A 22,299-nucleotide genomic window follows, 5' to 3' on the forward strand; every position below is an offset into this window, starting at 1 on the left:
TATGTACTAAACCTGTGAGGATGTTGTATGGATTCGTCTATGAACATGTTTCCTGTATTCCGGGGATTATAAAACCGGCACAACATCAAGTGGTTGGGAACCACCCCGGCCCTACGGTCCACCTGCACTTTTGGGGTGCTCCGTTAATTGCTGAAGGGTTATGTAACAAACCTAAATATATCACACGTGGAGGCTCGTCTCTCACAGAGTTATGGGTCATTTGGTTGACCAAAATTTAAGGTCAACATACATTGTGTCGACCACTAAAGGTCAACAACCCTTAGGTCGACACAGACAAATTGTCGACATGCCTAAGGTCGTCAGGGTCATACGGTCGACACATGCATTAGGTCAATATTGGGAAGGTCAACAGTTAAAAGGTTGACATGGGTTTTTCACGTTTCTTGTCCTGTGTTCGCCATGCTTCGGAGGACGGGGCCTCGCTACGCTCGGCAAACTATTCTATTCTCCTACCGCGCCCTAGTGGATGGTCGAGCATGAAGTACAGCCTGTCGGCACGTGTCGGCTCAAAAAAAAGTGAATACCCCATTTCGACCTTTTGACTGTTGACCTTCCCAATGTCGACCTAATGAATGTGTCGATCTTATGACCCTGTTGACCTTAGGCATGTCAACTTTTTGCCTGTGACGACCTAAGGCCTGTCGACGTTCAGTGGTCGACCCAATGTATGTCTACCTTAATGGTGTCGACCTAACGACCACCGCATGCGGTTATGTATGACTTCTGATGATCACGTCGTGAGAGTTTTTCTCCCATATAAAGGCCAAAGAAGTGGAACTACAAGTCTGTAAGGGTATATTGGGGGTTGTAGTTCCCCAAAGCAGTTTGATATAATGTCCTTTTAGATTGTAAAACAAATAAATACCAGGCAATAGTCTCATATCTATTTATACATGGTTGATAACTAGTAACACTAACCTTTACGTGGAATGTACTAGGCAGTGATACACTATGGGCCTGATTCACATTGTATGCAGTTCCGACTGTGCTACGGATCTCCTGAATTCTATCAGACTGCGCATGTGGCAGAGCCGGACTACGGGCGAGTCACAGTCAGATCCCAGTCTCCACTTGTAACTGGTTGATAATCGGTGTTAGCCCATTGGGGTAATTCAGACCTGATCGCACGGCTGCAAATTTAAAGCGGCCAGTGTTCAGCCACCGCCCCAGTAGAGTGATATTGCGCTTTGTGAATAACTGTGTCCGCTGTGCAAAAGGATGTGTACGACTACACATCCATACGCAGCCGAGCGAATATGCTCAAAAGCCATCGTGACAGACTCACCATCCAATGATTTTTACACTTGGCACCGGTCATCGCAGAGTCGCCAGAGACTTACTGGGCGGTAATGAGGCAAATCCGGCCTGGAGGTGACGTCACACACCCACCCCTAAATCGCCCAGACACGCCTAGCATTTTCCCAGGCACTCCCAGCGTTTTACCAGACACTCCCAGCATTTTCCCAGACACTCCCAGCCTATTCCCAGACACTCCCAGCATTTTCCCAGACACTCCCAGCATTTTCCCAGACACTCCCAGCGTTTCCCTGGGCACGCCTGCGTATTTCGTAGCACTCCCACAAAACGTCTGGTTACCGCTCCCAGACACCCGCTTCCTGCCAATCACCCTGCGAATGGCGTGCAAATAGAAATAGTAGCCATCTTTCATGACAGGACGGCCTCGCACATGAATACTAAGGGCTGTACGCATGCACCGTCTATTGATAATAGGTCGCTGTGCGAATTCGCAGCCATGCGATCTGGCCTGAATCACCCTGATAGTGTAAATACTCCGCAGGCGACTGTAAGAAACCCGGATTTATTTCCCGACTGTGTGAATCAGGCCCCATTGCACACTCCTGTACAGTATGTAAAACCAATAGAATGCAGCTTGTCTACTTACGTATGGCCATGGGCAAGAAGGATGTGCTGAGATACTCGGTGATGTCCTTGTGTAGGAAGGGAGGGAATGTGGCCAGGGTAGAGATCATAGTATATGGCAATGTGCTTAATATATCATCGCTCAGAAAGGGCAACAGACAAGCGGTTGTGTAAAATATAGATTGTCCCAGATCTGGAAATATGAACAAGAGACGTTTATTGACACACAAATCACAAAGGGAATATTTCATTCACAGCGTTCAGGTGACCTCTCAGTACAGCCAGCACTATACATGTTATGTCACCCTGTAATGCACAGCGTTCAGGTGACCTCTCAGTACAGCCAGCACTATACATGTTATGTCACCCTGTAATGCACAGCGTTCAGGTGACCTCTCAGTACAGCCAGCACTATACATGTTATGTCACCCTGTAATGCACAGCGTTCCGGTGACCTCTCAGTACAGCCAGCACTATACATGTTATGTCACCCTGTAATGCACAGCGTTCAGGTGACCTCTCAGTACAGCCAGCACTATACATGTTATGTCACCCTGTAATGCACAGCGTTCAGGTGACCTCTCAGTACAGCCAGCACTATACATGTTATGTCACCCTGTAATGCACAGTGTTCAGGTGACCTCTCAGTACAGCCAGTGACCTCTCAGTACAGCCAGCACTATACATGTTATGTCACCCTGTAATGCACAGCGTTCAGGTGACCTCTCAGTACAGCCAGCACTATACATGTTATGTCACCCTGTAATGCACAGCGTTCCGGTGACCTCTCAGTACAGCCAGCACTATACATGTTATGTCACCCTGTAATGCACAGCGTTTCGGTGACCTCTCAGTACACCCAGCACTATACATGTTATGTGACCCTGTAATGCACAGCGTTCCGGTGACCTCTCAGTACAGCCAGCACTATACATGTTATGTGTCCCTGTAATGCACAGCGTTCAGGTGACCTCTCAATACAGCCAGCACTATACATGTTATGTGACCCTGTAATGCACAGCGTTCAGGTGACCTCTCAGTACAGCCAGCACTATACATGTTATGTCACCCTGTAATGCACAGCGTTCCGGTGACCTCTCAGTACAGCCAGCACTATACATGTTATGTCACCCTGTAATGCACAGCGTTCCGGTGACCTCTTAGTACAGCCAGCACTATACATGTTATGTGTCCCTGTAATGCACAGCGTTCAGGTGACCTCTCAATACAGCCAGCACTATACATGTTATGTGACCCTGTAATGCACAGCGTTCAGGTGACCTCTCAGTACAGCCAGCACTATACATGTTATGTGTCCCTGTAATGCACAGCGTTCAGGTGACCTCTCAGTACAGCCAGCACTATACATGTTATGTGACCCTGTAATGCACAGCGTTCAGGTGACCTCTCAGTACAGCCAGCACTATACATGTTATGTGACCCTGTAATGCACAGCGTTCAGGTGACCTCTCAGTACAGCCAGCACTATACATGTTATGTGTCCCTGTAATGCACAGCGTTCAGGTGACCTCTCAGTACAGCCAGCACTATACATGTTATGTGACCCTGTAATGCACAGCGTTCAGGTGACCTCTCAGTACAGCCAGCACTATACATGTTATGTGACCCTGTAATGCACAGCGTTCAGGTGACCTCTCAGTACAGCCAGTGACCTCTCAGTACAGCCAGCACTAGACATGTTATGTGACCCTGTAATGCACAGTGTTCAGGTGACCTCTCAGTACAGCCAGTGACCTCTCAGTACAGCCAGCACTATACATGTTATGTGACCCTGTAATGCACAGTGTTCAGGTGACCTCTCAGTACAGCCAGCACTATACATGTTATGTGACCCTGTAATGCACAGCGTTCAGGTGACCTCTCAGTACAGCCAGCACTATACATGTTATGTGACCCTGTAATGCACAGCGTTCCGGTGACCTCTCAGTACAGCCAGCACTATACATGTTATGTGACCCTGTAATGCACAGCGTTCAGGTGACCTCTCAGTACAGCCAGCACTATACATGTTATGTGACCCTGTAATGCATAGCGTTCAGGTGACCTCTCAGTACAGCCAGCACTATACATGTTATGTGACCCTGTAATGCACAACGTTCAGGTGACCTCTCAGTACAGCCAGCACTATACATGTTATGTGACCCTGTAATGCACAGCGTTCCGGTGACCTCTCAGTACAGCCAGCACTATACATGTTATGTGACCCTGTAATGCACAGCGTTCAGGTGACCTCTCAGTACAGCCAGCACTATACATGTTAGGTGACCCTGTAATGCACAGCGTTCAGGTGACCTCTCAGTACAGCCAGCACTATACATGTTAGGTGACCCTGTAATGCACAGCGTTCAGGTGACCTCTTAGTACAGCCAGCACTATACATGTTATGTGTCCCTGTAATGCACAGCGTTCCGGTGACCTCTCAGCACAGCCAGCACTATACATGTTATGTGACCCTGTAATGCACAGCGTTCAGGTGACCTCTCAGTACAGCCAGCACTATACATGTTATGTGACCCTGTAATGCACAGCGTTCAGGTGACCTCTCAGTACAGCCAGCACTAGACATGTTATGTGACCCTGTAATGCACAGCGTTCAGGTGACCTCTCAGTACAGCCAGCACTATACATGTTACGTGACCCTGTAATGCACAGCGTTCAGGTGACCTCTCAGTACAGCCAGCACTATACATGTTACGTGTCCCTGTAATGCACAGCGTTCAGGTGACCTCTCAGTACAGCCAGCACTATACATGTTATGTCACCCTGTAATGCACAACGTTCCGGTGACCTCTCAGTACAGCCAGCACTATACATGTTAGGTGACCCTGTAATGCACAGCGATCAGGTGACCTCTCAGTACAGCCAGCACTATACATGTTATGTGACCCTGTAATGCACAGCGTTCAGGTGACCTCTCAGTACAGCCAGCACTATACATGTTATGTCACCCTGTAATGCACAGCAATCAGGTGACCTCTCAGTACAGCCAGCACTATACATGTTATGTGACCCTGTAATGCACAGCGTTCCGGTGACCTCTCAGTACAGCCAGCACTAGACATGTTATGTGACCGTGTAATGCACAGCGTTCCGGTGACCTCTCAGTACAGCCAGTGACCTCTCAGTACAGCCAGCACTAGACATGTTATGTGTCCCTGTAATGCACAGCGATCAGGTGACCTCTCAGTACAGCCAGCACTAGACATGTTATGTGACCCTGTAATGCACAGCGTTCCGGTGACCTCTCAGTACAGCCAGTGACCTCTCAGTACAGCCAGCACTAGACATGTTATGTGTCCCTGTAATGCAAAGCGATCAGGTGACCTCTCAGTACAGCCAGCACTAGACATGTTATGTGACCCTGTAATGCACAGCGTTCCGGTGACCTCTCAGTACAGCCAGTGACCTCTTAGTACAGCCAGCACTAGACATGTTATGTGTCCCTGTAATGCAAAGCGATCAGGTAACCTCTCAGTACAGCCAGCACTATACATGTTATGTGACCCTGTAATGCACAGCGTTCTGGTGACCTCTCAGTACAGCCAGTGACTTCTCAGTACAGCCAGCACTAGACATGTTATGTGACCCTGTAATGCACAGCGTTCCGGTGACCTCTCAGTACAGCCAGAACTAGACATGTTATGTGACCCTGTAATGCACAGCGTTCCGGTGACCTCTCAGTACAGCCAGTGACCTCTCAGTACAGCCAGCACTAGACATGTTATGTGTCCCTGTAATGCACAGCGATCAGGTGACCTCTCAGTACAGCCAGCACTATACAGGTTATGTGACCCTGTAATGCACAGCATTCCGGTGACCTCTCAGTACAGCCAGCACTAGACATGTTATGTGTCCCTGTAATGCACAGCGATCAGGTGACCTCTCAGTACAGCCAGCACTATACATGTTATGTGACCCTGTAATGCACAGCGTTCCGGTGACCTCTCAGTACAGCCAGTGACCTCTCAGTACAGCCAGCACTAGACATGTTATGTGACCCTGTAATGCACAGCGTTCCGGTGAACTCTCAGTACAGCCAGTGACCTCTCAGTACAGCCAGCACTATACATGTTATGTGACCCTGTAATGCATAGCGTTCTGGTGACCTCTCAGTACAGCCAGCACTATACATGTTATGTGACCCTGTAATGCACAGCGTTCAGGTGACCTCTCAGTACAGCCAGCACTATACATGTTATGTGACCCTGTAATGCACAACGTTCAGGTGACCTCTCAGTACAGCCAGCACTATACATGTTATGTGACCCTGTAATGCACAGCGTTCAGGTGACCTCTCAGTACAGCCAGCACTATACATGTTATGTGACCCTGTAATGCACAGCGTTCCGTTGACCTCTCAGTACAGCCAGCACTATACATGTTATGTGTCCCTGTAATGCACAGCGTTCAGGTGACCTCTTAGTACAGCCAGCACTATACATGTTATGTGACCCTGTAATGCACAGCGTTCAGGTGACCTCTCAGTACAGCCAGCACTATACATGTTATGTGACCCTGTAATGCACAGCGTTCCGGTGACCTCTCAGTACAGCCAGCCCTATACATGTTATGTGACCCTGTAATGCACAGCGAGCAATCTCCTATATAGTAGCTCAGATCTGTCACCCTGTGACTGTGTGTATGACGCTGGGCGGAGTCACAGAGTGACAGATCGGGGCCGCTGTTAGGGGGTTGCTATGTGGCCGAGCAATGTATAATATGACCTGACTCCCCGGGTAAGAGTTGCTGCATTATTGGGAAACCTCTGTGACTGGCGTAATAGACAGAAGTCTGTATATGAGTCACGTACACGGCAGAGAAAGGTATACGGAAGTTACGATAGGTTGACACCTAAAAGGTCGACGGTCATTGGGTCGACCATTGAAGGTCGACATGGCTTAGGTTGGCACATGAAACAGGTCAACATGGCTAAGTCAACAGTGAAAAGGTCGACATGAGTGTTTTTGAGCCGACATGTGCCGACAGGCGGTATTTCATGCCCTACCATCCACTAGGGCACGGAGGGAGAATAGAATAGTGTGCCGAGTGTGGCGAGCCATGCGAGGGGATGCAGTACACTTTGACGCTGTCCATGTCGACATTCGGGACAAAAAAAAAACTCATGTCAACCTTTTAACTGTCGACCTAGCCATTGTCGACCTAATGCTTGTGTCAACCTGCCAACCCTGTCGACCTATTTCACATGTCGACCCTTAGGTCGACCCAATGCATGTCGACCTAATTTGGGTCGACCCACGGACCCATACCCCAGAAAAAAGAGTGGAGATGTGGACCAATGGAGATGTCGCCATAGCAATCAGATTTGAAGAAGTACAATCTGTATCGGGCATGTCCAAACTGTGGCCCTCCGGCTGCTGTGAAACTACACATCCCAGCATGCTTTGTCATAGATTTAGCATTCCCTAATAGCAAAACTGTGGCAAGGCATGATGGGACTTGTAGTTTCACAACAGCTGGAGGGCCATAGTTTGGACATGCCTGCTCTATATGCGTCAGGCTGGAATATGATGATACTGAAGGTTGCTAGGGGCAACCTCTCCACTCTTTTCACTGCTTATCCGCTCCTTTGTGTCCTGTTTACACATACATGATAGAAGGGGAAATGGGCTGTAATTAAAAAGTTCTACCAAAGAGGACCAGCCGCACCCCCTCCACCTTCGTGGCAGCCCAGCATCTACTCATTAGGAATGAACAATGATTAACGATGGTTTTAAACAATAGTTTTCTTTTGATGACGGCGATTTTCCAGTTGATGGCGACTTTCCAAAGTTTGTTGCCATCAAAAGAAATAGAAGTGATGGTCTTCCGATGGTCAAATCATACCTCCCAACTTTTGACCTGAAGAAATAGGGACACTCGCGCGGCGAAAATCGGGACTGTCCCTCTAAAATCGTGACAGTTGGGAGGTATGGTCAAATACATCTGTTGAAATGAGGTCAGGCTCTGCATTCCTGGATCTCTACTGCTCGTGTGCAAGATGGGATTCTTGTACATGTCCAGGCAAAACTGTACATGAAATCTGCACTTTGTCCATAGTATAAATGACCCACAATGGCTTTACTCAAGATGGGATTTCTAGTTCAGATGCTCTGGGCAACCAATCAGAATCAACTTCTCATTTAGCACCTTCTAGAAGATAATAGCTAGCAGCTGATTGGTTGCCCATAGCAACATCCCATCTGAAATAGAACTCCCCATAGTGTATATCAAATTATTCTAATTTACAATGATAGATTACAATGAGAACATACTGGAGGCCCTTATTCTGGTTGACTCGCAAGGCTGCGAATTTCGGGAATTACCGTGAGAATGACCAGCATTTTCCTGGGAACGCCCATGAAATGCTGGACATTCCCATGGGTACAGTATATCAACACTTAATGGGTCATCGCTTGTTTGGGTGCATTTTACATACTCCGCATATTAGAAAGCAGTGAAATATAATATTTTCATATATTCATATATACTAAAGGAAAATATTACCTATAATTGGCATTTTTAGCGCATATTTTGAGCATTTCTCACAGAGATGTTGGCACCCAAAGGGTTAAAGAAAAAGTTTTTTTTTAACCCTTTGGGTGCCAACATCTCTGTGAGAAATGCTCAAAATATGCGCTAAAAATGCCGGCGTCGCTCACATCTGTTATATATATATATTCAAATTAAAAAATGTTGTGTCAAAAAGATTCTATTTCATAGATAAGGTAACATTACAGGAGGTCATGGTGAATACAAATGTTTTCTTGGCAAACTTTACACCTATTTTCACTTGGCACTCAAAGGGTTAATGATGACCTCTTAGAACAGGGTACTTGTGTATTTTGGCGGCGCCCATCGCATCGCATACTATAACGCATGCGATGGTATGCGATGCGACGCGATGTCGTTGGTTAGTGTACGATGGCATACATTTTTGAAATTGTATGCCATTGTACATGGCATACAATGCCATACGATGCGATGCGATTAAACATTGTATAAGCACCCTAATGGGTGCTTATACAATGTTAAGCACCCTAATGGGTGCTTACAATGTTAAATGCACCCCCACGCCACCCCCCCACTATAAACGTGAACCCGAAGCGAGCCCGCGAGGGGCGGCGGTACGCGTCCTACGACCTTTTCATACCCCCACTATCCACGTCGGCGTGGAGTTGAGAATAGATTAGTGTGGCGAGCGAGGGGACGCGGATACCTGTGAAGCCCGCAAAGGGACGCGTTTACCTGTGAAGGTATCCGCGTCCGCTCGCCACGCTTCGGGCTCGGTGGCTCGCTGCGCTCGCCACACTATTCTATTCTCCACGCCGACGTGGATAGTGGGGGTATGAAAAGGTCATAGGACGCGTACCGCCGCCCCTCGCGGGCTCACTTCACGTTTATAGTGGGGGGGTGGAGTGGGGGTGCATTTCACATTGTAAGCACCCATTAGGGTGCTCAAAAGCACCCTTTAGGGTGCTTATACAATTTTTAATCGTATAGGGGGTCAAAATCGCGTCGCATCGCATGCCATCGGGTACATGGCATGCGATGCGATGCGATACGATACGTTCATCGTACGATGTACATCGGGGGCGCCGCTATAATACAGTACCAGAACAGTTCTAAAAACAGACGATAACAAAAATGGGTTATAAATAAAATATGGGTTACAATAGAAATCTTCACTATACATCTCTTATGATATAGCATTATTTCACACACACACAGTACATTGCAAGTATGAGAGAACACATGACAACGTATATCCAACTCGTCATACAAGGGGTCTCGGAAAATATAGCAACTGCTGCATATATATATATATATATATATATATATAATGATGAAAAGGCAAACTGCACACTTAAATGTCATCTTGCGGGTGCCTGGGCCACTTAAAGGTTAATGATTTAGGAAAAATAGGAAACCAGCACATCCAATTGAATGAAGCAAAATATTTTATATAGAAAATAGTTCAATGAAAAATAGAGTCCAAGGGAGGGACACACCAAGCATGATGTAAACACAGCATACAGTTCAATTGATACATGTTACCAAAAAAGTGGCAAAGTGGCAGCATGGTGGTCCAACCAGAGGGTCACTGATGCCCGACTCCTGAGGACGGTGGGAAAGCACCGAAACGGCCGTCGGGCATATATATATATATATATATATATATATATATATATATATGGGATACGGTCAGTTGGTTGACCTAAAGATGGTTGACAGTCATTAGGTCGACACCATTAGGTCAACATACTGGAAGGTCAACAGGTGTCTAGGTCGACATGGCACAAGGTCGACAGGTGGTTAGTTCGACACAAGCATTAGGTCAACATGGTCTAGGTCGACAGTCAAAAGGTCGACATGGGGTTTTACACTGTTTTTTGAGCTGACATGTGCCGACAGGCGGTATTTCATGCCCTACCATACACTAGGGTGTGGAGGGAGAGTATAATAGTGCCGAGCACAGCGAGCCATGCGAGGGGACGCGGTGCACTTAAAACTGTGTCGACATTCTGGTGAAAAAACTGTGAAAAAACCCCTGTCGATCTTTTGATTGTTGACCTAGACCATGTTGTCCTAATGCTTGTGTAGACCTAACCACCTGTCGACCTTGTGCCATATCGACCTAGACACCTGTCGACCTCCCAGTATGTCGACCTAGTGGTGTCGGCCTAATGACTGTTGACCATCTTTAGGTCGACCCAATGATCCATACCTATCTCTTATATATTTGGCCAGATCTGTCAGTCAACGCAGTGTGGCAAACGGTGGGCGGGGTTTCACGGGTGATTGACAGGCCCATCCACCGTCAGCCACACTGCAGAAGCAAGGCACTTCCGTACTTCCGTCCTACATGCTCTCCACAAACACACACCCCTCCTCGCCCAACACTCCCCATGCCTGCCCACTAACTCCATCCACGGCTGCTCACCACCCACAACCCCTCCCCCAACACACTCATCCCCTGACCACCCAGCAGAAGGCGGGCACAGGGCACCGCATGGCTCCCCCATAGGCTGTTGCGGACCATCTGCTCCCAGCTATATATATACACCGCCCGGCTGGACACAAGGTCGCTGCTACTACTTACATGTAACTTTCCGCAGCTGCTGCCAGGCGGGCGGGGAAGTGTGTGGGCACCGGGTGCTGGGCAGAGATCCGGCCAGAGAGGGCACCGGGTGCTGCAGAATGAGCCTGAGAAGTGGATTTAAAGGTCCGGCTGCGCTGACTGTGGCTGTTAGTGATTAGTGCGGCGCTGGCGCCTCCCCTGTGCTGGGGGTGGGAAGGGTCCCGGGGAGGGGGACAGGCATGATGAAAGAGCCACTGTGTTACTGCTGCTCTGTCCCTGCTGCCCATACCCAGCCAGCACGTATCTCCCTCCGTGCACACTCTGCTGGGGGGAGCTCAGAGGCGGCCTGGGCCGGGGGGCAGAGTGACAGATGCCCCCCAGGCCAGTCCCATTCTCAGCAGTTTGGGCCGGCTGCTGGGCTTTCAGAGCTGCAACATGGGCTGCGTTATTGGCAGAACTAGGCAGCAGGAAATATGCACGAAAATGCTGGCACATGAGTCCGCTGAGCTGTGAAACAACCATGTTAAGATCGCTGACATGTTTACAGTCAGCGGTGAAGTGTGCCCGCCCTGCACCCCAGCCCGACATGGGGGAATAGTGCAGCAGGTGCGTGTCCCTACCCACTGTCTGTGCCTCTCTCCACTCCAGCCTGTCTGCATTTCCTGCCGCCAGTGAGGATGTGTGTGTGTCAGTGCAGTGCCACTGGATACAGAAGTGCTCTACTCCCGCCTGTCCCAGGCTCCCTTACACCTATAAAACCCGGTACCATACCTCTGTACTTTTAAACTAGGGAAACAGGATCCCTCGCGCGGCGACAGAAAGGGGGCGTGGTCGATGCTAATGAGGTTGCGGTGTATGCAAATTAGCCGCGATTGGGACACGCCCCCTTCCCTTTAGGCTGGGGGAACTGAGGAGCCATAAGGAACTGAAGCCATAGGCAGAGAACAGCTGCCGCCTGCCGGCCCCATCCATTGCACACAGAGTAAGGTAAAGGTGAGAGAGAAAATATATAGTTTACACAAACACACGTGCCCATTAACAGTGTGGTACATAGACACAGTGGTGGTACATAGACACAGTGGTAGCTGGCTGCCCATTGATTGTAATGGAGTGGGCAGCTATGCCAAGAGAGGGGTGGTACTAATTACCTGGTGGAGGGGCCCGGTGGGTACAGGATGTCATAACTTCATGCGATAGTCGCACATTGCTCCTCTGGGAATGTTTTGTATGGCCCAGATATCTTTATGTGGCCTTTTGGGACCTCCTGGGTCTTAGGCAGGCACCTAGGTTGCCTTGTGGAAGTCTGCCTGGGCACGGGCCAGTGTTTTGTGCATGCCCCCCAGGCTAGACTTTGCCAGCCAGCCCCTGGGGGAGCTGCTGCAGCACCTCTTACATGCCCTGGCCGTGCCCAGCACGTATCTCCGTGCACACTCTGCTGGGGGGAGCTGCTGCAGCACCTCTTACATGCCCTGGCCGTGCCCAGCACATAGCTCCGTGCACACTCTGCTGGGGGGAGCTGTTGCAGCACCTCTTACATGCCCTGGCCGTGCCCAGCACATAGCTCCGGCACACTCTGCTGGGGGAAGCTGCTGCAGCACCTCTTACATGCCCTGGCCGTGCCCAGCACATAGCTCCGTGCACACTCTGCTGGGGGAAGCTGCTGCAGCACCTCTTACATGCCCTGGCCGTGCCCAGCACATAGCTCCGGCACACTCTGCTGGGGGAAGCTGCTGCAGCACCTCTTACATGCCCTGGCCGTGCCCAGCACATAGCTCCGTGCACACATTTACTCTTCTGCAGCACCTCTTTTATGACCTGTCTGTGCCCAGCACATAGGGGATGTGGTCATTTGGTCTCCAACAACTGGGTCGACACCACTAGGTCGACATGGGTTTAGGTCGACACAAGCATTAGGTCGACATAGGCAAGGTCGACAGTCAAAAAATCCCACCCGGACACCGCTACCTGCCTCCCAGGGGACCCGCTGCCTGACACTCCCAGCTGACTCCCAGCCAAACAACGCTACCTGCCGCCCAGGGGACCCGCTGCCTGACGCTCACACCGAACTCTGTCCGCTCCCAGGTAAGACACAAACGCTGCCTCCCAACCCCCCTCCCCACACTATCACAGACTACACCACCTTTGCAATTATATGCACTTTCATTTCTAAACATTTATGCTGTCACTCAAATTCACTTTCAGAACATTATTCACCAAATTACACTACATCTCACACATATTTCCACTTCAAATGGGGCGAAGCCCCTCACAACGGTGTGAAGAGCGCCCGGAGGGCGCGATGAATCACCTAGTATATATATATATGGCACGCTAGACCAACCAACCAATTAGATTCTGTTTATCATTTATGAAGTGCATCCTAGTCGAATCTGATTGGTTGGGCAACATCAATTTTTTTAGCAGTGTTAGTAAACTGACCCTACAGTATATACCAGTGATTCTCAACCTTGGACCTCAAGTACCCCCCCCCCCCCAACAGTGCACGTGTTCTATGTCACCTGACAGGTGCACTCATTACTCACTGACACATTATAATAGATCACAGGTGCAGCTGATTATTTCACCTGTGATTCTGTGTGGTGACCTGGAGAACGTGCACTGTTGAGGGTCCTGAGAACCACTGGTGTATACCATCGGAAGCTTTGTTATCATGTATATCTACAACCTAGCATATTTTATATTATCATATTATCAGCCATACAGAATGGTGAACCGTGACTAGGTCGACACCTAGAAATGGTCGACATACCCAAAGTTTACACTGACAAAAGGTTGATGCACGCTTATGGTCAAGATAGACATGGGTGCTGGTGGTGCACACCTGTGAAGGGAGAGAGAGGACAGGCTGCCTCTCCCCCCAGCTCAGCACAATGATCAGCGTGTGCTAAGCTGGGGAGAGAGGCTGCTGCAGCGGCAGCCTGTCCTCTCTCTCTCCCTGCCCGGCATCTCTGCCACGGGGGAGCGGAAAGCAGGGCCCCCTAACAGGCCCGAGTAAAGAGCGCCCCCCCTCCTCTCATTAACACTGCTCCCAACTGCAATTGTTCAAACAGCCTGCAACATGGTAGCTTGGAGCTGATTGGCCGGTATTTCATCTATGTCCACTTGCTTTGATACATCTCCCCCCTGTGTGCCCCCAGATTCATTCAACACAATCATTTTACGGAGTACAGAGAAGAATATTCTTACCGTGTTGGCCATGTTGTAGCAAAGGGACTAGATCCAACAAGGTCACCAAAGTCACATATAGCCCCTGATAGTCCAATGAAGGGTACTCTGATAATTGAGCGTCACGGTTTTGTTGGCTCCGTTCTGATGGAGAATCTCGCAGGACGCTGTAAAGGAGGGAGCGAGTAACAGTAGGGTTGATGGAACTGACCTGCGGTCTTAGAGATGGAGTGAGAGGGAATGGCACAGGGAAAAGACACATAGTCATAGGAACTGTCAAATTGGAGGCATCCTGGTTTTCTTTCTTGCCTGACCGGGACAAAATGCTGTTGAGGGGACAAAGAAAAAAAAGAGACAACAAAGACACAAAAAACAGCACATTACATTGAAATGACACTATAAAACAAAGAATAAAACACCAGATATACGCCACATAAGATGCAATGCCTACCAAATGCATTATCTAGGCTAAATCTCTCAGCAATAGGAAAAATTGTAATTGTAACTGAACATTTCTCATTGCATCTCATGTGTTATCTGGTTAATAAGGAGCAAAAATATAAGGATGCATGTTTCAGTGCCACACCCATACTTTGCAGTCACGTCCAATGGCAAAAAAAAGGATCCCCACGCCCAACCGGCGTATCCAATTGTCTTGTCAATCCCCATCGTCAATCTAGAACTTCTGATAGCCAATAGTTGTGTTGCCTTTGTTTTTGTTTTTATTGTTTCGCCTTTAAATGTCTTTGATACGTTCATGTAAAACGCAGACACAAAATTTAACGCTGTAAAATCTAGGTGTGGCACTTCCAGAAACATGTGTTTAGCCAATAATAAACATGTGTGTTTGTTAAGAATGTTTTTCTTAAAAAACACATGTTTATTGCACCAAAATAATGTCTGTATGTATTTCATGATACTGTTTCATGACATTCCATCAGTATCATCTGACATAATGAGGTTTCAACAGGCACATGACTTAAGAAATAATATTTCTTTCTAAAAATGTGCACTAAAGCTACAGGGAGAGGAAGCTTTAAAAAGAATATATAGTTGATGGTTTGTAGCATAAGTGAACTAATGGCGATGGCGTATGTGCTTGTAATTTAGCATTCTCCATGTTTTTGGGGGAGGAAACAGATTATTTTTAACAATACAAACACTATTTTGTTAACTTGTTATCTTCAGAAGTGTCTGACTAAGCAAACGGTTCTTTATAGGCTAATGGTGCTAGACAATACCAATAAGTAAATCAATACATTTGCTCTTAACTGTCATATAACTAACATCTGGCGTCGGTAAAATACCTGGTGTAAAACATTTCTAGCATATTTTTTTAATTAAACATTACAGGGAAAAAAAATCATTTCAATTTACTAATTCTTTGCTACATAAATACTAATAAAATACATTGCTGACTTTTAGGATAAATAACAATAGTTCTATGAAAACAGGTATAGTAATAATAAAATATAATAGACTTGTAGACTGCATGTACTAAACATTGACCGATAGTAAATTGTCTAAAATTTGTAGTCAATTTATTAAAGTTGTGATATTATGAAATGCAGCAGTGAGTGAGGTAATGATGATTCTCTCCCATTATCGTTACACAGACAGACTTCTGATAAACTAGGTGCAGCAAGGTAATCATTGGGCTGATACAGATCCATCCGTTATGGGCCGAATTTGTCCCCGTCGTTGATGTTCAGGGAGCAAACGGCTTCAGTGAGTTTGCTCGAGTGGCGTAACAATAGTCCCACAGACCCCCCCCCCCCCCCCCCCCGGGGAGGCACTGAGTTGGTGTGGGCGCCGGGGGGTCTGCGGTGCTATCGATGTGCTGCACGGCTGCCGGTACCAACCTGCCTTACCCCTCTGCTTGCCTCCACCCGCAGATCTACTAGTCTGCGGTCCTTGTGCTCCTCCTGGCTCCTGCTAATGAAAAATGGCCCACACAAAATGTCTGCCCCCTTACAGCAGACACTTTTTGAGGATGCTAGAGGAGGAGGAGGCAACCTCCTCTAGCATCCTCAAAAATGGTCTGCTGTATGGGGCAGCCATTGTGTGACAGACATTTTCATTAGTAGGAACCAGCCAGGAGGAGCACCGGAACCGCAGACAAGTAGATCAGCGGGTCCCGGCCACAGACCCGGCGGCGGGGTAAAACAGGGGGGGGGGGTAATTTTACAAGGGGGGGCGCACATGCAAGGGAATGCCAAAATTTGCGGCGGGGGGGGGGCGCACATGCGAGGGCATGTGTTAGCGTGCACATCCCCTCGCATGCTACCGAGGAGATTCGCGCGGCGAAGGGGTGGATGTTTACACATGGGTGTGGATCATTACGTCGACACTAATTAGGTCGACAGTCAAGTAGGTCGACCGCTATTAGTCAACATGGAAATATGTTGACACTTGAAAAAGGTTGACATGGTCTAGGTCGACATGGAAATGGTTGACACACGAAAAGGTCGACTTTTTTTGGGGTTTTTTTTTGTGTGTGTGTGTTTATGTTGTAATCTGCCGACATAGACATATTTGTCAGCACAATTACCGCTTTGGTCAATTCAATTAGAACCAGGTGGGGAAATAATCATTGCAATGGTGTAGAAATACCAGCAACGGCATCGCAAGTCGCCCCACTAGCAAACTGATCTCATGGATTTTTGTATACGGGCCTATGAGATCCATGAGTGTGGAGCTACCATAAGTGCAGCACATGGCCCCAACCAATCACGGTGCGTGGGAATTGGCGGTTTATAGGACTGACCCCTTTAATGCTTACGGCAAGCTGATATTTTGCCTTATTTCAACGAATCGCAGGAAATGTTTGTTTAAATTTCATTTCAAACTGAAGAAGTGATGAATTAAGTCTGGTGAAGTGATAAAGTGGAAGGTGACAGAGCACCAGCCAATCAGCTCCTGTCTTTTTTTAAACAAGCCTATAACTTAGACAGTTAGGAACGGATTGGATAGTGCATTACGAACTTCCACTTCATTACTTCACTGGGCTTAATACATCTGCCCCAGGGCTATGATACAAGTTAGTCAGCTGAGCCTAACAAAGTAAATCTGATATAATCCATATAGTGGGGGTTATTTTGGTTCACTCCTTCTCACAAATTCCTTCTTATACCCCGTTCTCACTGCCGCAAAAACCTGGGTTTTTGCCAATTACAGCAATTTGTACAAATTTCTTAACACCCAATAAAAGCTGCAATTACATTCCACACACTTGTTGGAAGGCAGACCATTGAAAGCAGTGTGAAAGAGGCAGACATGGGAAATTCCGGGTGCAGTATGAAGGGGGTCTGTTGAGCTGAGAAGCTCAGTGCCCCGCCAAAAATCCGGCAAGAAAAACCCGGGATTTTGCAGGGGCGGCAATGAGAATGCAGCATTAGATGGACAAAATCATGTGTACTGCAGGTGGGGTAGATGTTACTTGTGCAGAGAGAGTTAGATTTGGGTGGGGTTTTACTTCAAAGTGAGATCTATATTACAGTGTAAAAATAAAGCAGTCAGTATTTTTCCTGCACAGAAACAAAATAACTCACCCAAATCTAACTCTCTCTGCACATGTTACATCCCCCCTCCCCCCCATGCAGTGCACATGGTTTTGTCCATCGTATACCCCGTTCTCACTGCCACAAAAACCCGGGTATTTCCCGGGGCAAGCTGAAAATTTCCGTGTCCTGTCTCAGTGTGAAAGGGTCTTTGTGAAATTCCCGGGTGTTATGCCCCTGGAATTACACCTGTTTTTTTGCAGGGTTTTTCCTGGGTAATATACGGGTGTATGGCAGTGTGAACAGCAAGACCCAGATTTTTCACACAAAAATAAGCTCATTGGGGGATGTAATCATGTGATATGGGACATCATCTTTAGCCAGCCAATAAAAGCTGCTTTTAAACAGCCTATCACATCAATTAGTACAAATTTTCCAACACCCAATCAAAGCTGCTATTACATTCCACACACTTGTTGGAAGGCAGACCATGGAAAGCAGTGTGAAAGGGGTAGACACAGCAAATTCCAGGGTCTGAGGTGCAGTGTGAGCACCAGGGTCTGTTGAGCTGACAAGCTCTGTGCCCTCCCAAAAAATCCGGCAACAAAAACCCGGGTTTTTGCAGGGGCGGCAATGAGAACGCAGCATAAGAAGTAATTTGTCAGAAGGAATGAACCAGAATAACCCCCAGTATTTGTTAATCAATGGCCATACAGTAATGCCCTTTTTATCCCCTTTCCAATCATTTTGATGATCCACCAACATACACTCTGACATGCATCCATGTATTCCAAACCTGTCTACCTGCAATAAGGTTCTAGGAAGAGCATAACTGCTCTTGTTGTAATGAACCACATGGATAATTCTATTTTCACCAGTGGCGGCTCTTACCTCTGTGGAGGAGGGGAGCTGCCACTGGACATGATGCTGGGTCCCCCCCTCCACGGCCCCAGCTGCTGGTCCCTGCTGCCGGTGCCGGCTAGCCCCCGCCGCTGTCGGTGCCTGCTGGTCCCTGTTGCCGGTCCCAACCCCCGGGACCGGTGCATGCGCAGTATCTTCTTTGGTACTGCGTATGCACTGGCCCCCAGACTCTACGGGCTGTTTAGTATCATTTTCAGGTGCGTTATCATCCTCAGTACTGTGCTTGCAGAACCCCCTCTTCGTTACACATCCCCTCGCATGGTACCGAGGGGAATTGGCGTCGGTGGCGTGTATTCGCAAGCTGCGAGATTGGCAGGTTACCGAGCAAACCAGAATCACCTCCACGGTGAGATCTGTGCTTAATTTCTAAGCGATCTGGTCAGATCACATTGAAAAATGAGCTAAAATCGCCCAGTGTGTACGCCCCTTTATAATAGTGTCATTTCGCATTTTTTAGATTCACTTCCAATAAAATCATGGCCGCCTTTTTCTTGTCAATTGTGACAAACATGTCATGTTCTCCATTAGCTGTACCTAATAACACCCACACACCCCATCCACGCGCCTTGCTGCAATTATTGTCTAGCATAATGGACTGAAAGTGACTGTATGAGGAATGAGTTGGAGGCTTATTACCCACACAATCCCTGGCTGCTTTTTGTGGTTGGTTCAGCTGCTGTGCAGTAAATTGACCGCATCATCCGATGTATCAGGTTCGTCTATGAAACAAAGTTCCTCCGGGTTTAGGGGTAGAACCAGCAAACCTTCTAAAGAGGACAAGTAAAGGCGTTGCCAGTAGCAACCAATCATATCTATCATTTTATAACATATAATAGATAACCATATCTAGAAGGGGGTAAGGTCATTATGTTGACCCTATATAGTTCGACAGGCATTGGGTCAACCACGGATGATCAACATGACTTAAGTCGACATATGAAATAGGTCAACATGGCTGAGATCGACAGCATTGGAAGGTCGACATAAGCATTGGATCTACAATGGGAGGGTCAACAGTCAAAAAAGTCAACATGTTTTTTTTTCTGGGCCGACATGCGAGGGGACGTGGTACACTGATGGTGTCCATGTCGACATCCAGTACCAAAAAAACGGTGAAAACCTTGTGTCGACTTTTTGACTGTCAACCTTCCCATTGTCGACCTAATGCTTCTGTCAACTTTCCAATCCTGTCCACCTAAGCCATGTCGATCTTCAGTGGTCAACCCAATGCATCTAAAGGTCCATACACACTGGGCGATTATGCCCAGCGTGTTTGGACCATTATCATCGCTGGGGGGAGCCGCTTCCCCCCTGCCCGGCGCCATCAGCGAGGGGAAGTCGGCTTTGCATAGCGCATAGCAGATGAACGGCTTTCCCGGCGATGATGCGCACAGCAGCGCTCACCACCAGGCCATACACACTGGGCGGCAATGAGCTGAAACATGCTGTTTTGGGCGGCTTTCAACTCAAAGTCGCCCAGTGTGTATGGGCCTTAATATGGGTGAATCAAATGACCAATACCCACTAGTTCATCACTTCTTCTCTTTAGAAGGTATAATAAACCTACCCCCGAGATAAATCTGGTGCCAGCTGTCAGCCCACAATCTGCACCCTGGTATCTCTACTCCTGGTGAATCGGGTGATCTGGTAAGCTTAATGTAGGGATCACCGCTCTCCATCCAACAGCAGTACTGTGCAATACCTCGGATTACCAGATGAATATATCCTAATGAAAGCAGTGATTGTGTGGGTAATAGGATTGTTTGACAAGGCAGAAATCCAGGCAAAAAAAACTAACTGCTTTTATTGTTTCAGACTTTCATTCTAGAAAAAAAACGGAAATCTCACCTTAACAGTGTCTGGGAGAAATACTTTAGGGTGTTGGCTATGTCCGTCCCTGTCGGCACTGGGTAAGTATTGTGGATAACACGGTGGTGGTACTCGTGTAGGTATCGGATCTTGGAGGCAACTGCAGACAAAGAGGAAAAGCACAAAGATGCAACTGGTGTGTGACATGACAATAGTCAGTGGTGACAGGCCGACGTACATTAGGTCGATCACTGAAGGCCGACAGGGTCAGAAAGGTTGACACAAGCATTAGGTCGACAATGGGAAGGTCGACAGTCAAAAGGTTGACAGTTTTTCACGGTTTTTTTTTGTTTTCTTTCCAAAAACAGGCGTTATGCCACACCCTACCATCCACAAGGGCGTGGAGCGTGAGAATGGAACAGTGCGCCGGGCGCAGTACACTGATACAGTGTCCATGTCGACTTACGTCAACGTTCGGCACCCAAAAAAAATAAAAAAAAATTGAAAAAGAAATGGTCACTGTCGATCTTTCCATTGTCAACCTAATGTTTGCGTCGACCTTCCGACTGACCCTGCTGACCTTAAACCTGTCAACCTATTCCATGTGGTAACCTAAGCGCTGTCGACCTTTTAGCGGTCGACCTAAAGTATGTCAACCTTCATACAGTTGACCCTATGACCCACACACAATTGGGTTTATTTGCTAAAATTGTCATTCTATTGAAGAGTGGATGTTGCTATGGGCAACCAATCAGATTTGTATCTATTATAGATAAGGTGCTAAATAAATAAGTAGATTCTCATTGGTTGCTATTGGCAACAGCCCATCTTCAATAGAAATCTTAGTAAATAACCCCCAACATATGTATTCTATGACAGCTGTCATGTGCAGTACTTGGCAGCAGAGAATGTCATGTAAAAGTGAGGTCTGTTTCTTTAGAACATGGGGACATCAGATGGTCTTGAAAAGTCAAATATATCAAATCAATACCATCAATACCAAAAGTGTCATTTTTTTTCATGTTTTTTTCACAAGATCACTCCATAATAATCCCGGTAACAGCAGGCCGCACTCTTCCGGAACTCAATCTGGAACCTTATATGTCCATATGGGTCATTAGATGGGTGGTGTCTAGGTCGATGCGTGAAAAAAGACCGACATGCATTAGATCGACACGGACAAATGTTGACATAAGAAAAAAAGGTTGACACGGAAAACTGATTTGTTTGCACTTTACCATCCCAGTGGGCATAGAGGGAGAACGAAAATAGTATGCCGAGTGCGGCGGTACACTTGTACGATGTCGGAACCCATGTCGACACAGACACCCAAAAAAAAAAAGCTGTATCAAGCCTTCTAAATAGGACAGTTGGAAAAGTTGCCCAGAGCAACCAATAAGATTGTAGCTATCATTTTATAGAATAAACTAGATAAATGACAGCTACAAGCTGATTGGTTGCTATGGTGGATACATCTCCCCCCAAGATATGCCAGTCATCATCATGATAAATAAGTAATTGGGGAGAGGGTGGTGTGGCATGATCTCCTCCACCATAACTGATCCAAGTACCTGGGCTCATAACAGTCGCTGATCTATAATGAGTGCAGGGGGAGTTGCATCTATTTTCTGGGAGTAGCAAGACCAGGGTCTGCGTTTCCGACACAGGCTTCCTGGATTCGGATACGGAGCTGCAAGAGCCAATCAGAGTCATCTCAGGGTTACCCAGATGACCAGTGGTCTTGCAAATGATGTGATGCTCCGCCTTCAGCACTCGGTAGGACACATCTTTTCCCCCCTCTGACGCCTTCTCTGACATTAGCATATTGTCATATCCCGGTCACATTGAAAGAAATAGCAATATAAACAAGAAGCTAAAATA

At 47.5% G+C, this 22,299-nt stretch overlaps 1 protein-coding gene across 5 annotated transcripts in view; it reads right to left on the bottom strand.

The window, feature by feature from the left end:
- Positions 1-22,299, bottom strand: part of UNC79 (unc-79 subunit of NALCN channel complex) — a 179,222-nt gene that overhangs the window by 154,546 nt on the left and 2,377 nt on the right. For 2 of the 5 annotated variants that reach the window (XM_083166031.1, XM_083166030.1), the window contains exons 1-2: positions 14,210-14,529; positions 1,925-2,095 (exon numbers count right to left, since the gene is read on the bottom strand). In XM_083166031.1, coding sequence (XP_083022157.1) covers positions 1,925-2,095; positions 14,210-14,456 — 418 coding nt within the window. In that variant the 5' untranslated portion in view covers positions 14,457-14,529. Of the gene's footprint in view, positions 1-1,924; positions 2,096-14,209; positions 14,530-20,457; positions 20,579-22,299 lie in introns of those variants that run through there. The other 3 variants (XM_083166032.1, XM_083166029.1, XM_083166033.1) reach the window with 3 other exon arrangements.

This window comes from Crinia signifera, chromosome 12 (genome assembly GCF_055691185.1).
Source record: "Crinia signifera chromosome 12, ASM5569118v1, whole genome shotgun sequence".
Classification (NCBI taxonomy): Eukaryota; Metazoa; Chordata; class Amphibia; order Anura; family Myobatrachidae; genus Crinia; species Crinia signifera.